General features: G+C 32.2%; 1 protein-coding gene across 1 annotated transcript; it reads right to left on the minus strand.

Annotated features, from left to right (window-relative positions):
- On the minus strand, positions 1-13,742 carry LOC139520905 (solute carrier family 49 member A3-like). The gene is made up of 11 exons (XM_071313937.1): positions 13,571-13,742; positions 9,886-10,044; positions 8,738-8,954; positions 8,248-8,330; positions 7,337-7,471; positions 6,242-6,358; positions 5,669-5,821; positions 3,355-3,512; positions 2,310-2,404; positions 1,761-1,808; positions 1-1,019 (listed from the first exon to the last, which is right to left on the minus strand). The coding sequence occupies exons 1-11, from the start codon at positions 13,718-13,720 to the stop codon at positions 874-876; spliced, it is 1,461 nt and encodes a 486-aa protein (XP_071170038.1). The 5' UTR covers positions 13,721-13,742; the 3' UTR covers positions 1-873.
- Between the last annotated feature and the right edge of the window lie 1,016 nt (positions 13,743-14,758).

The raw sequence follows: 14,758 nt of genomic DNA on the forward strand, positions 1-14,758 counted from the left end.
TTTCTTTAAAAAATCTTTTATTCTCTAAAAATTCATACATGTAAAAGTATTAAACAAAGGATGATTTGTATGTTGTTTGATTGGAAGAAAATAAAGAAAGCAATGAATTACATATACTGAAGCAAATAATTATTTAAACATTTCAACATTTGTTTATAGATTGCTCATAAAATGCCATACTACATGCATGTCAACCTTTTATAAATTCTGAATAACAATTAACAAGCTTTCAATATGAAAACAATTTCACAAATGTATGTAACACAAACTTGTATAATTTGTTCATAAATAAATATAAATAATGATATATACATCAATAATACAAAAAAATGTGTTAACAAAACAACACTTCCCATGTAGGACTAGAAATTAATTTTCTAACAAATATTTTGTTCGTATTGCTCTACTTCAGTTTCAATTATACATTGCCTTGTCAAACATATGGCAATCTAACATCAACATTATACTTAGAAAAATATATATAAAAAAATATATAAAACAAATCCAATAACTTGTTAAAAAATTATTTTCATCACAGATTTAATAAACCATTTAAGATCTAGAATATATATTTTGACGCATTCTAGCTAGAAGCAATAATGATACAATAATCAAATATTTTTTCTAGCTCTACTAGATGCCCCCAAAAACTTCCAATGGATCCTTTCATAGTAATTTGTAAGAATGCTCAGATTTTGTCATTAGTGTCCTGGTGTAGTACTTTTTCAAAAACAAATTGACATTCATTTATTGTTGTTGTTCACTAAAGAGGACTTCTGAGCAGGTTTGAATGATAAAACAAAAGGAATTACCGGTATTCTAAGCAGTTCATGGTTTTGTGACATGGATTTCATTAAACTAATACCTATATTACTATGATCGAAGATCGTGAGAAATGTTTAATATTCTTTCTGCTAAAATTTTCTTTTCTGCTTTAAGTCTTTTATAATCTGGTCTCAGTAACAATAATACTATGCACACAGCAATTACAGCATAACCGTTGGCAACCAGATTTGGCACTGAAAAATAAATTGTAAAATATTTATTCATAAATACAAGTTCACTTAAGCCTTGACTTTAATATTTATTTGACTGTCTATATTAAGACTAGAGTCAGTGATGCATTTACAAAGGAACCAGTTTAAAAATACAGTACAAGGCATTAGTATGGTCTTGCATACTTATTTAATGAACCTAGTCTGGGAACTTAATATAAGAAACCAGAATTAAAGCATCAATGTCTTTCCTTCAGAAATATGCAGCACTAGAAATAGACTTATTTTTACATTAAATGTAAAATTGACAATATCTACCGGTACATTTAATGTAGGCCTTTTGCATATTGTGAGAAAAAATATGTTATTGAACACTATAACATGGTATCAAATACCCAAAGGAACAAACCACTTATCTAACATTTAGAAATTGACTTTATTTCCCAATTTTAATAATTTCCACAAAATTTTAAATCAATTCTGACTTTACAGTCCATTATATTGTAACTTAAATTGATTTCAAAATACTTATAAATATTGCTTTGATACTGAGATATAAAAATTTGGTATATTGCCAATGAGACAACTCTCCACTAGACTAAATGACTTAAAAGTTAGCAACTATATATCACCATATGTCCTTCAACTATGAGCAAAAAATAACAAAAGCATAGCAAGCTATAAAAGGTCTGATATGACATGTAAACAATCTAAATGAGGGTACCCTTTTAATGTGTCATTTGATGGTGTCAGTACAATACATACCTGTCCATTCCTGAGGCGTGAACTGTGAAGTACTGTTACCTGAACAACCTGTAAATACATATCTTAAAGTTAAGAGGGAGATATAAAGAATCCAGATCATACAAAGCTAGAAATTCATCAATTAGTCAATTATTGGAGTCTTAAGTTTGATCATAATAATGATAGTGCAAGGTTGGTGTTAATAACAAAATATAGTTTGCCATCATTCTTATACATGTTATCAATATATGACTGCAAGTAATGAACATCACAGATTTTTTCATAAAAATTTTTACTTTACAAGAGAAAGTATCTGACACTAAGAAAGAAAATAAGATGCAAAATTTTGGGTAAAATATAAAAAATTAACAAATAGCGATTAATGTATACAATGTTAAGAGCAAACTGACAGGAAAATAAACCCTAAACTTAAGACTTATATTTATATGCATGTTTAAAGTGTATGCTGATCTGTTCATATTTCCTTACAAGAACCATTCAGAATTCAGAATACATTAAAACAATCCTGACTACTCAAAAATGCACAATGTTTTAAAACTGAATTCCTACCTCCTGAACAACCAGTTCCTATAGCTAAATCTTCTGGTGATAAAGGCTGGGCTAAAAACTGTAACACTAATATTATAATGATACCTTGTATTTGACTGAAAAAAAAAATAATATTATGTTATTGAATACAAGTTAATAAGTGAGGAACATGACAGTTGTTATACATTTGTTCTTTTGGTTGATAAAGCCTTATGTTTGATTTGTCAGTTTTATATTTACATTGAAGTTGGGTAATACAATGTATTGTTAATACTTTTTGGAAAACAAGTTATATGGTATTCTACAGGTCTCAACTTGGATTTAAACATGAAGAACAAAAATTTTACAAAAAAATACAACATAAAATGTCAATTTAAGAAATATTTCAAATGCAATATCAATTGATAAACAAAAAGCATGAAAGCTTAGTTTGGACAATTTAATAGCAATTCAAAATAAACAGTTCCCCTTCAGCATGGAAATGAATATAATATAACTATACAAACTGAAAAACTAATTTTTGTCACAACATCATTAAAGTGGAGTTAAAGACTTATAGTATTGTAAGTATGTTTTATTTTATCACCTTGCACTTTCACATTTTGACTGAACAATTTGTTCAATTTTCTGACCAGTTGAACAATTTGGTTTAATAAAACAAATTGCAATTTGGTCAAAATTTTGAATGAGTTGCAATTGGTGGAGAGCAACAATAACAGTCAACTCACTGTAATTGTAGGTTCAAATACTGTAAACCAACTAGTTTTAGCAAGCAATATATTTTCATGACTTCACGAGTGGAAAAATTATGTGAATACAAATTGTAGCAAAAATTCAAAACTTTCCTTACCTTACTACATCATGAAAATTTGAAAATGACAAAATTAAATTGCTGCAAAGAGGGCAAGAAAGAGCTCCACACGAAATAAAGTATCCACGAAAATAAGCTAGTTTACAGTATTTAATTAATGATGTGAGCAAATAATTTTGTCTTTAGTTCTTTACTATAACTTTTTAAAAGTGATGGTGATTTATCTTTTATGTTCAGTATCAAATAAGGTCTTACCCTGACACTATAAGTAATCCTGAACTTGTTGCCTCAGCAACAGGGTAGGTAACTTCTACAGACATTTCCATAGATATAGGATACATAGCAAAACCAAATACACCAAACAATGTTATACAAGTAGCTGCCAATACACTTTGATCCCTTAGTCTGGCTACCTGAAATTATAACATCAATACAATACAACTGCTATTTAAAACTTCAACTTCTTGACAAAAAAACGGAAGATATTTATCTTCTACTTGACATTAAACAAACCAGGGGCGTAGCTAGGTATTCATTCAACTGTAGGCACCAATCGGCAGGGGGTCTGGTGGCCGCTTAAGGCCCCAGCAGGTCCAGGGCAGAGCCCTGGTAGGGAGTTCAGGAGGCCGACGCCCCCCACGGAAAACGGTTTTAAGCGTTTTAGCTACAAAATTTTATGTACAAAAGTATTAAATTTTCTGGTTATTTAATCATGATAATTATAATATACATGATGAAAAGTTCGAAGAATTACAAATAATCAGGAACATATATATATATATCAGTTAGATATACTGTTCCCAGAAATAATGTACCATATAACATCTGAATGGTGAATTAAATAACGCAGTACAATCCGTAATATAAAAAAAATATTTACAATATGCATTGCCCAGCGTAGATCAGCGTATCCCTTTAATTAAGCAGTACACCCTGTTTGGTATTATCATATCTATTCCATTCTGATTGATATATACGTTTAACTTAATTAAAAGTACATATTGACGATCATTAAAAAAAAGATAGGCACGTAAAAACTGATACTACTATATAATAGAACTATCCTTTTGGCTAGACATCAACCATCATTTTTTTTTAATCTTAAACCATCACCCTAGCCTCACAAAGACATACAGACATAGTCGATGCCTAACAAAATTCAAGAAATTCGTATTTCTTTAAATCCTCTACTGTAAAATCCCTCCTGCTTAGGAATTTTGAATAATTGTGGCCATTACACGCAGAAAAATTACTGGAAGCCAGTTGGTTGATTGATTTTTTTTACATCCAGTGTCAAATATTTATGCAAGTTCAGGACCGTTAAAAAATAACAATAAATACAACTTAGAGCTAGGTCCTGTAATAGGTGTCGTCCAGGACGAAGGTCTGGATATTTAAAAATGCCATGCATTGGAAAATGAGGGATTATTGGATAGGAGCAGAAATTTTGCCTTTCAGAAGACCAACTACGAACTCATCAAAGATTTGCATTCTCTCTACAACTAGGCATTGGATTCAATGTCCCCATTCTGACCAGACGTCACTGCGTATTTATACATCCTGCACAGCCAAACGGAAGACCAACAGTTGCAAGTTGGGTGAAGACATGTACAAAGTGGAAAGCTAGTTGAAAACTAACAACACCTAATTAAAAAAACGCATGTGTCTAAGTTGAGGTTCATTCAAGCTTTTGTTGATAGAAGTATGATCTGAACCAAAGTTCTAGTTTATAGTTTCTATATAAGGTAAAATCGTAAAAACATTCAATTCTATCCAATATTCCATTTACTAAGGACGAGAGACTAGTGCACACATGACATTCGATAATTAAAGAGTTTTGACAACTTCAATGGCTTTCATCTATGATAGAACGTTGTTTATTATTAAAAAAAAAACTATCTGTGAACAAATTATGTGTAGGCACGTGCCTAAAGTGCCTAACGGCAGCTACGCCCCTGCAAACCTAGTATTTTTCAAATAAATTTTATGTGCCTGTCCAAAGTCAGGAGCTGGTAGTTCAGTTGTTGTGGTTGGTTCATGTCCGTTATATTTTTTTCGTAAATTGTTTTGTTATAAATTAGGCTGTTAGTTTTCTCAATCAATTCGTATTTTTCATGTTGGAGCATTTTATAGCTGACTATACAGTATTTTTTTCCCTCATTTTTGAAGGATATATGGTTGCCTACTTTGATGGAAAGTTGTCTCATAGGCAATCATACCATATCTCCTAACTTTTATGTTATATGTTCTATAGTTTAGAAGAATGAATCATACTATGGCAAAGAAAACGACAGTAACAGTAACTGGAATAAAACTAAACCATTATTCATATCAACACATAACTGAGAGGAAAAGTACATTTTGACTAAAATGAATTTAAGTGGTTTAAACTAATCGCACTGTCAGAGTTGTAACTGACCTCATTAAAGTTTCTCCTGTAAAGACACAAGCCTTATATAGTAATGATAACTTTTATCTTGTGGTATAAAACTATATGGGAATTCGTACATGGGAAATGTATGAACTATCTAGAAAACAAATTCTAAATATTATCTAGATCAGTTTTTACCTGAGTAAATGCTAATCCTGCCATTACTGCACCTGCATATGAAAATTTGATGACTTCAGCAAATTTCTTAGATCTATCTACATATATCCCTGATACTACAGCTCCTAACACACCTCCTGCTATCATTAAGGCACCACATAAACCTGCAAAGGACTAAAACACAAAGTATGGTAATTAATAAATAATCTCAAATAACAATCTCTTAAAATTTCTCTTTACACAACACACACATATTTTTCTCTTTTTATAGAAATGTTTCCTTACATGACGCATAAGTTCCAAACTATGTTTTTCTTTGCTTATATAATATAAACTTTTTCTTGGCTAAAAACAAACTTTTCCATACACATTATTTATAAAAACCTACTTTGCTTATATAAATCTTTACTTTACACACAACACACACATATTTTTCTCTGCTAAAATAAACTTTTCTTACATAACATAAAAATAACAAATTAAACTGTTTTTCTTTGGTCATATAAATGTTTCTTTACACAACACGCACATATTTAAAATAATAATTTTTCTTTGCTTATATACTTTTCAATCACTTTCTGGACTATTACTTACATTTGAATAGCCTTTTGGACATAATATCTGGTCTAAAAATGTTGTAAAGGAAGTGAAAATAGCTAATCCTGCACCAAATGTTATATTTAACACCCAGTAATTCTTGTTCTTTAATAACTGCAAATAAAAGATTTTTTTATTTGAATCAATTAGCGCATTTAAAAGATGGAAACATTGAATGCTTGAGTGCTGTAATATTTATGTGCTTAATGTGCAACATACAAATCATGTTCCTGCTCTGATGAACTTTCTGTTTTGAAGACGTTTTTGATATTTTCAAGTTCGAAGATAAACACTTTAACGAATTAGAGGCATATATTGCATATTGGTTAGCTTTAAAATGTAGAACTGGACATTTTCAGATCCTTGTTAACCCAGGGATGATGGACACAGGATCTATATTCAAAACAGATAGATGTTGTGTGTTCTTCAAAGAAACAAGTTGACCTTGTGGTGCTTAAATGTCAATTCCTTGCTCAAATTTATGAACATATTGCATCTGTTATTAACAAAGAATGAGGCCTCAAGCACATGTGTGTCCATAAGGACACCACTTCCCTGCTCACACTATCACATTTACATGTTCAGTAAAGCGTGATATTTTGGTTAAAACAGTAATAATCTTTTAAAGTTCACTACATAATGAACAATTGTACTATGTCCAAATTAATGCGTCTACATCATCATTTTAAACCGATGCATCAAAAATTTCCTGGGAATGTACTGATTTCACAAGATCAAATTTAGATTTAGATCAGAACATAAAATCACGGTCAAAACATTAATTTCTCATCTATGATCTAATCTTGAAATTCCATATCCTAATAGACCGGTATACTTAAATCAAATGCACAAGAAACATCATCTTTTTGTAGTACTAAATCCATGTTAATGCTCACTGAAATCATTCAACTTCAAAAGGAAATAAATCATCTGTAGTTGAAATCAGATTTTGTTTTCTGTTCTTTTCAACCCAATCTTTATTGCTTATGATGCACATTAAGTGTCAATTCTTATCATGAATTATGGTATGTAAATTAACATTGGTAATACTTATCATGTAAAGTTGTAATAAATATGTCAACTGCTACTTACTTTTTTCAGACCATCAATAAATTTTTCTGAGTCTTCTTCAGCACTTGCTGTAGGTGGTGTAGGAGGAGTAGAACTACAAACACCAAATGTGGCCATCATGGTACCAGTTAAACTGATCCCTGTCATAACCCATAACTAAAGAAAAAACAAATGTGGCCATCATGGTACCAGTTAAACTGATCCCTGTCATAACCCATAACTAAAGAAAAAACAAATGTGGTCATCATGGTACCAGTTAAACTGATCCCTGTCATAACCCATAACTAAAGTAAAACAAATGTGGCCATCATGGTACCAGTTAAACTGATCCCTGTCATAACCCATAACTAAAGAAAAAACAAATGTGGCCAACATGGTACCAGTTAAACTGATCCCTGTCATAACCCATAACTAAAGAAAAAACAAATGTGGCCATCATGGTACCAGTTAAACTGATCCCTGTCATAACCCATAACTAAAGCAAAATCAAATGTGGCCATCATTAGTTACAAACCAGAAGAAAGGTTAGGTAAGTCAGTCAATATAAAAAAAAATCAATTAAAATTTAAGAAACTAGTTTAAAGTTAATATTTCAAATTACTCTTGGTAGCATTTTCATCCTGCACGGTTTTTTGAAAAGAAATGTGTCGTCCACTCTTACCAGTGATTCAGTTATTTTATGCCAATGGTTGGAAAAGAATAGACACAGTATCAGGTTGATAGGTTGGAAACAGACTGCATTTTTACCTTAACCAGTATTTATGATTGACACCAAGAGTTTTTCTGGAGGATGAAAAATGTGAGTTTTACAGAATAAGTAAGTAAAGGGGTGTAACCTGATGTTCAAAGAATAAAACAGGTGATCTCTGAATATTTCCACTGTAGTAAAAAATGAAAGTTTCAAAAGACATAAAACAATACACAATACATACAGCTGAAGGAATGTCGTGTCCATCACAACTTGTAACCATGGCTGGAACTATAACATTTGCTGTTAAGATTCCAAGTGGGTTAGCTGGAAGATAATTAAGGTTACTAGTTACAATTGAATGTTATGCTTACTACTTTAATAAATGACAATATCAAATATTGGAAAAATTTTCATCTTCAGTGAAATTATTAAGACGTAGGATAAAACTTTTTTCAGTTTTTACTTTAAATTTATAGTATATGCATTATGTAATTTCTGGAATGCAATATGCTTGTGCATGTAAACATGTCTATTTTCTACAGGGAATCAGGTCTTGTAATTGGTGTTGTTTGTTGTACTGTCCAATCTTTTGATTATTTTTATGAAATGTCTTATAATTTAATAAAAAAAACAAAAAAAAACAACACTGAAACTATATCAACTCCTTTATATTTCTCTGAACCTCAGAAAGCCTATCAAACTTTATATCCCTTCTTCTTCTCCATACATACCCATAGAAGCTAGCATATTAGCTGTAGCTCTCTGATTACCAGCGAACCATAAAGCTGCAAGTTTGGTAGGAGCAAACATTACAAAAGGTTGTGCACATGCTGCTAACGTCTGTCCAAGTAACAATATTGGATATCTAGCTGAGTCATCAATACCATCAAACACACTAACATTACGTAGCAATGCACCAACACCATTCAGCCAAGCTGATAATAAGATCTATAAGAACAAAGAAAATATATTTCTCAATAGCTATCCATAAAAAGAGTTACATGTTGTATGTTATTTATATATTGTTTTTTTTTATATTGGCTTTGTACAAAGTCAGGAATATGACATTTGTTATCCATTCGTTTGATGTGTTTGAGCTTTTGATTTTTCCATTTAATTAAGGACTTACTGATTTGAATTTTCATCGCAGTTCAGTATTTTTGTGATTTTACTTTTTATTTTTTGTTGCACTCTTGAAACATAAAGAGTCCTTCCAGCTATTCATACTTCTATGTGTGGATATTGTCTCTGCAATACATGGTCATGATGGTTGTCCTACCAGTTATTGTCAAAACCTGATTCCCACTAAGGTACTACATTTTGCATTACATTATAATAACTTTCATTCAAAAGTACTTGCACCAAGTAAGGACAATGAAAGTCAACCTCAAAATGTTCCCACAACAATTATTTGAAGAGATTTTTCCCGGAACTAGCTAGTAAACATAAACATGCATTCCTGTAGATTATTCTCTAAGTTCAGCCCATGATTATTCTCTGTTCTTGCATGTAGTTGTGATGGTGATTGAGTTGAGATATTATTGTGCAAATATGTTTGACAAATAGGTAAGCATGAAAATTTGTCTCCAATCAACTGGGTGAACTCCCTTTTTGTCTGTCTCTGTGTTGCAATTATATGTTTAAGTTCAAAAAGCAGAATTAACAATTCACTGCTATTTATCAAATCAAATCCTTGCTTTTTAAACTTCAATATATGTATGTGTCTTGTAAGTCTTTAAAGGGTATTGATCCTTTTTTTATGATGACACTTTAATCAACTATTATTTATCTGTATGGATATATCTGTTATCTGCTCTTTGGTTGGGTTGTTGTCTCTTTGAATTATTCACCATTTCCCTTCTCAATTTTACATACTTACACTTGCTCTTAAGCCAAAGGTGTCTAAAACCCATGAGGCACAAAATCCAAATGGAACTGAACAAATTAGAAAGACCAATGACAACACATTCACTTTAAAGGCATCGACTTTAAACTTTTCTGCTGTTACATCAGCTATTGGTGAGAAGGTAATCCATACCTACAATAGGAATAAATAATTGAGGGATACAGTAGTAAAGCCATGTTCAAGTTTATATATTATGTATGGCCATGACAGACTTTTTATGTGAAAAGATGGTGTCTGGCTGTGTAAAACAAATCTTAAATTATTACAGATATATGTATAAATTTTATAAATATGTCATCTTACTTATAACAATAGTTTTGGTATGTTTTTTCTTAATTTTCAGTTCCAAACATAATTGGCTAACTGATTTAAGCATACAATGTATACTGTAACACATAAGGACAAACAGAAAATAAATGGTCATTTCACAAACGAAATAAAAGCAGCTACTTGTTGCTTTTATTAACTTTTGGGAAACATAAGGCCAATTAAAATTAATTGCTAGATTTTCATCCCCGCCCGCCCCTCTGAAATCGTCCCGCCCCGATTTTTTTTATTTAACAAAAATACGATTTCCGGATTTTGTTCATGTCCGTTACCGGGAACCATCGATAATTTCGTTTCATTCAAAACTTCCTATTTCAAATTTCGTTTTTGTATTTCTTCTAGTAATCTAACGAAAATGATTAAGTCGACATATTCTGCTGCTCTATGATGACAACATCATCTACCGAGAATAGAGATTGATAACGAGAAGGGCATGAAATATCGAGTTACGAGTAAAACGCCTTGTCCTTGAACGCAAATTGCGGTAGTCACAAGTGAATCAAAAACCGTGTTTTTTTCTTTATTTATACAATGACTTTGTGTCAGGAAATTTGGACTGTGAATGATATCCAAAGCGCAAGAATTGTAGAACAAATTGGTACAAAGACATAAATGGATTAAAGAAATTGACACAAGCACGAACTTGTTTGATTTTTGACCGTATAGTGAGAAAAAAAAGTCGACAAGCAGGCATTTTAATTAGGGAGCTACCATTTGATTATTATGGGGGGGGGGGGGGGGGGCTAGGATGAAATTTGAAAAAAATTGGCAGGACAGGAGTTTTGAGTAAAAAAAAAGGCAGGATGAGACACTTGCAAAAAAAAAAGTCAGGGCGACCCCCCCCCCCATAAAAATCAAATGGTAGCTCCCTTATAACAAGCCCTTAAATTTACCCATGGCTGTTGTTTTCGTTGACAAACAGCAAACACCCTCTGTAACTGTCCCAATACCCTCAAATTAGTCATTAAACAACAACTACTTTTTGGTTAAGTTCATGTTTTACATCATATTTACTTTCAACACTGAGTTTAAATTTTATTCTGTACTCATAATACTTGTGTTGCATACAATTGTACCAATACATTTTATTGATTTGATGGGCATGGGGACTACAAACCATTGCTTAGAAAGCAAAATAAATTTGGTGTAGGTATAGTCCAACTGAAGAGAGCATTTCTCTTCTTTTTGATGTATACTATATTAGGTTTCTAAAGCGGCAATTACATGTATAACAGTGGTTGCCAATCAGAGATTTTTATTTTTAAGAGTTTAAAAAATAGTGTAGGATTCCTTATACAGCATGTATATACATTATACAAGCTTGTTTTCCACTAGCATATACCCCGCGGTATGAAGAACTCGTGACGAGGGTTTTATATGAAATAAAATTTAAAAAATAAAATCCTCCCACACGCCCCATTTTTTTCAAAAATTTGGATGAAAATCTACTAATTAATTTTAGTTGGCCTAATGTCAGAATAAGCTGCAAGTACAAAAACATGTGAAATAAATGTTGCAAACATGTCGCACAAATATATCACTTAACCATCTGATTCATAAAGGAAGTGGACCTGTCCAATGGAAAAACTACGATATAGGTTTCATCCTTTGAAAGGTAATCTCGCTTTGAGAACAAAATCAATGAACATTTTCTTTTCAATCTGTGAAAAAGAAAATTCCAAATTGTCTGTAGATGTCTGCTACTTTAAAATTAATGTCTTCCATGTTTGGACAGATCCATCTGATCTTACCCATGCTTTGCACATGTTGGAATCCCCAACTTTTTGTTTGACTAGTGCTTTAATAGGTGCATGAGGACAGAATCCTGTTATGAGCCCCCCATAGTCCTTCCCCCTTACAATCATAAATCTTAGATTTTTCAATATATATCACTTATTTGTACCATATATTACTGCCATATATATATATATATATACTAATATACCATATTTTTAATCTAATTAATATGCATGTTTACAATCAACTTGAATCTCGACTATATATTCTTTGTTAATCACCATTTTTGTTTATTCTCTGTGCAACTTTTAAATTACAAGTTGTCTTCCTTATACCTATTTGACTTTGCCATGAAGTCAGTCAGGTGGCTATATATAGTGATTTTTTAAATTCTTTGGCGACTTAAATTGTCATTTCACCAGTAAGATTATGGCCTGTGCTACTGAAAAGTGAAACATCAACTTGAAGATCATCATAACCCATAGGCGGATCCAGGGGGCCCTGAGGGGCCCGGGCCCCCCCTTTCGTGGGAAAAATTTGGTTGATTATATAGGGAATCATTGAAGCATGACTGGAGCGGCCCCCCCCCCCCTTTAGGTCAGTCAGCGGGACCCCCCCCCCCCTTTTAGGAAAAGTTCTGGATCCGCCACTGTAACCTTTTGGCTTATATGGCAGTATTTACACCACAAATATTTCTCAGAGTACAGACAAATCTGTGCACCTGGAGAAGTTTCAAGGCATGGCAAGAACTAGATAATTAAATTTTAAATGCATTTTATGGTTAAGAAAATTATAAACTTTTCCTGATTTTGCTATTCTTCTTTTTTTTTGCAAGACCAGCATCAGGAAACAGTCATTCTATCCACATACAATAAGATGTTGGAACATCTTTGACTTACCTGACATTGGTGACTGCTGCAGAAAGTTGACTCCTTCAAAATCTGCATGCACATTTAATTTCAAGTCCCATGTTTTCATTTGCACCATGTATAAATGTTACAAATGTATGTACAGCATAAAAGTTTTCATTTTGTTAAAATTATTTTTGGACTTGTTAAGTTTGAAAGTGCACATCCAACAGTGACAGGATAGTCAAGGCCACATATAGTTTGGTTTGCCCAAACCCTACCCAAGGTAGAGACTGTGGGAAGGTAGGTAGGCATTTTCTTTTTGTTTATTCAGCAAAGATAAAATGTAGTGTCAGATGTTCTTTAGTCTTTATGTCTATCTTATTAAAAAAACTTTTTCACATCAGGACAATAAAAGATTTTAAGTAGGCACCTTTTTTTCTTGGTAGGAAGGGTTAGGGCAAACAAACACATTTTTTTTTATGGCCCAACCTAATGACGGTGGTCACTTTAAGCTGCTTAGAGGTAGAAATAGAAGTAGAAATAGGTGATTTTATAATTTGTGTAACTGATTGGGTTGATTAAATGCATCAGTGACAGTGTATGTATTCATAGCAGATTTTGTGATGAAAACACAAACATTTTTTTCAGTTTCATTAGATGAACCTAATCAGTGACAGCCTAAAAAGTAAAACTAAAACTAAAAGTAAAAGTAATCATTCAAATTTTGTTTTCTTCTCACTCACCATTGCATTTGAAATATTGAGCAAACAAATTACAAATAATATAAACCATCTTCTTTTGTAAACTTGGTAAGTTTGGTCAACAAGATTAGATGTGCTGGTGGAATTTGCTGCCAGTGAAACGCTGTCACCAGAAACACTTCGGTCTGCCATTTTGTTCTCACGTGATCAAAATTTGTCACATGACAACTGATTAAGTAGCGCCAACTCTGAAATATTTTTTTTGTGTTCAATCATGAAAGTGAAATAATGATTCGCTTATGGTTCAATTTGTCAAATTAAGCTAACAATCATTGTAGTCCAGCCCTGGCCTCAGTGGCCTATTTTAACATTTTCTTTTTTTTTGTTACCAGGGATGGAGGGGTTCGGATGGAGGGGGGGCAAGGACTTGTATTATATAGTTAGGCAGCAACCATTTGATTTTCGGGGGGGGAGGGGGGGGGGGGCTTTGGGGTTTTTTTTCTGGACAAACCTTTTTTTTTGTTCGCCTCTGGCGAAAAACAATCTATTTTTTGGCGACAAGACGACAACAATTTTTTTCTTTCAATTTTAGCATTACACATAGATTCGATCCTTTAAAAATCATTCAGTCTTAAACGATCGAGGGTGGTGGTGGTGGTGGGGGGGGGGGGGGGGGGGGGTCAATACCTTTTATGTTAACCTGTTTTGGTTTTTTCAAGGTGTTGTTATATAACTGTTATCTGAGATAAATTTAAACCGCTAACTCGTTATAATAACTGCCAAAATCGAGATGTTGATAACATGTGGATCCCCTATTGCCCCCTCTTAATCAGGTAAAAACGATGATAAATATATATATATTTTTTATATATTAAAAAAATATGACTGAATTAAACAGACCTAGAAAATTCTATTTATATCTATAAATATTTATGTTTTTGTAGCTCATATGATCATCGAAGGTCTTCGGAGGTCAACTCAATAATAATTAACATTTATAAGTTATGGCATCAAAGACTAATATATAGTGAGTCTTTAAATCATTATACTAGTCATATAAGGTGTTATAAGTCTTTAATTACAAAGACTAGGTTGAGTATGATACGTATACGAAATTTGTTAGGGTTCCGGGGAACCCAGTGTCTCGTCTATTTTATGAATCTTGTAAACGATTTAAAAACTGCAGACTGTATGTTCTGTTAACTGGAATAAAAACTAAGTCAATTTGCA

This window comes from Mytilus edulis, chromosome 4, assembly GCF_963676685.1.
Source record: "Mytilus edulis chromosome 4, xbMytEdul2.2, whole genome shotgun sequence".
In the NCBI taxonomy this organism is placed as follows: domain Eukaryota; kingdom Metazoa; phylum Mollusca; class Bivalvia; order Mytilida; family Mytilidae; genus Mytilus; species Mytilus edulis.

Coding starts and splice junctions, on each gene's coding strand:
- LOC139520905 (XM_071313937.1), bottom strand. CDS start 13,720: ATGGCAGACCGAAGTGTTTCTGGTGACAGCGTTTCACTGGCAGCAAAT. Junction 10,045..13,570: donor TCAATATTTCAAATGCAATG/GTGAGTGAGAAG, acceptor TTCCTATTGTAG/GTATGGATTACCTTCTCACC. Junction 8,331..8,737: donor TAATATGCTAGCTTCTATGG/GTATGTATGGAG, acceptor ATTATCTTCCAG/CTAACCCACTTGGAATCTTA.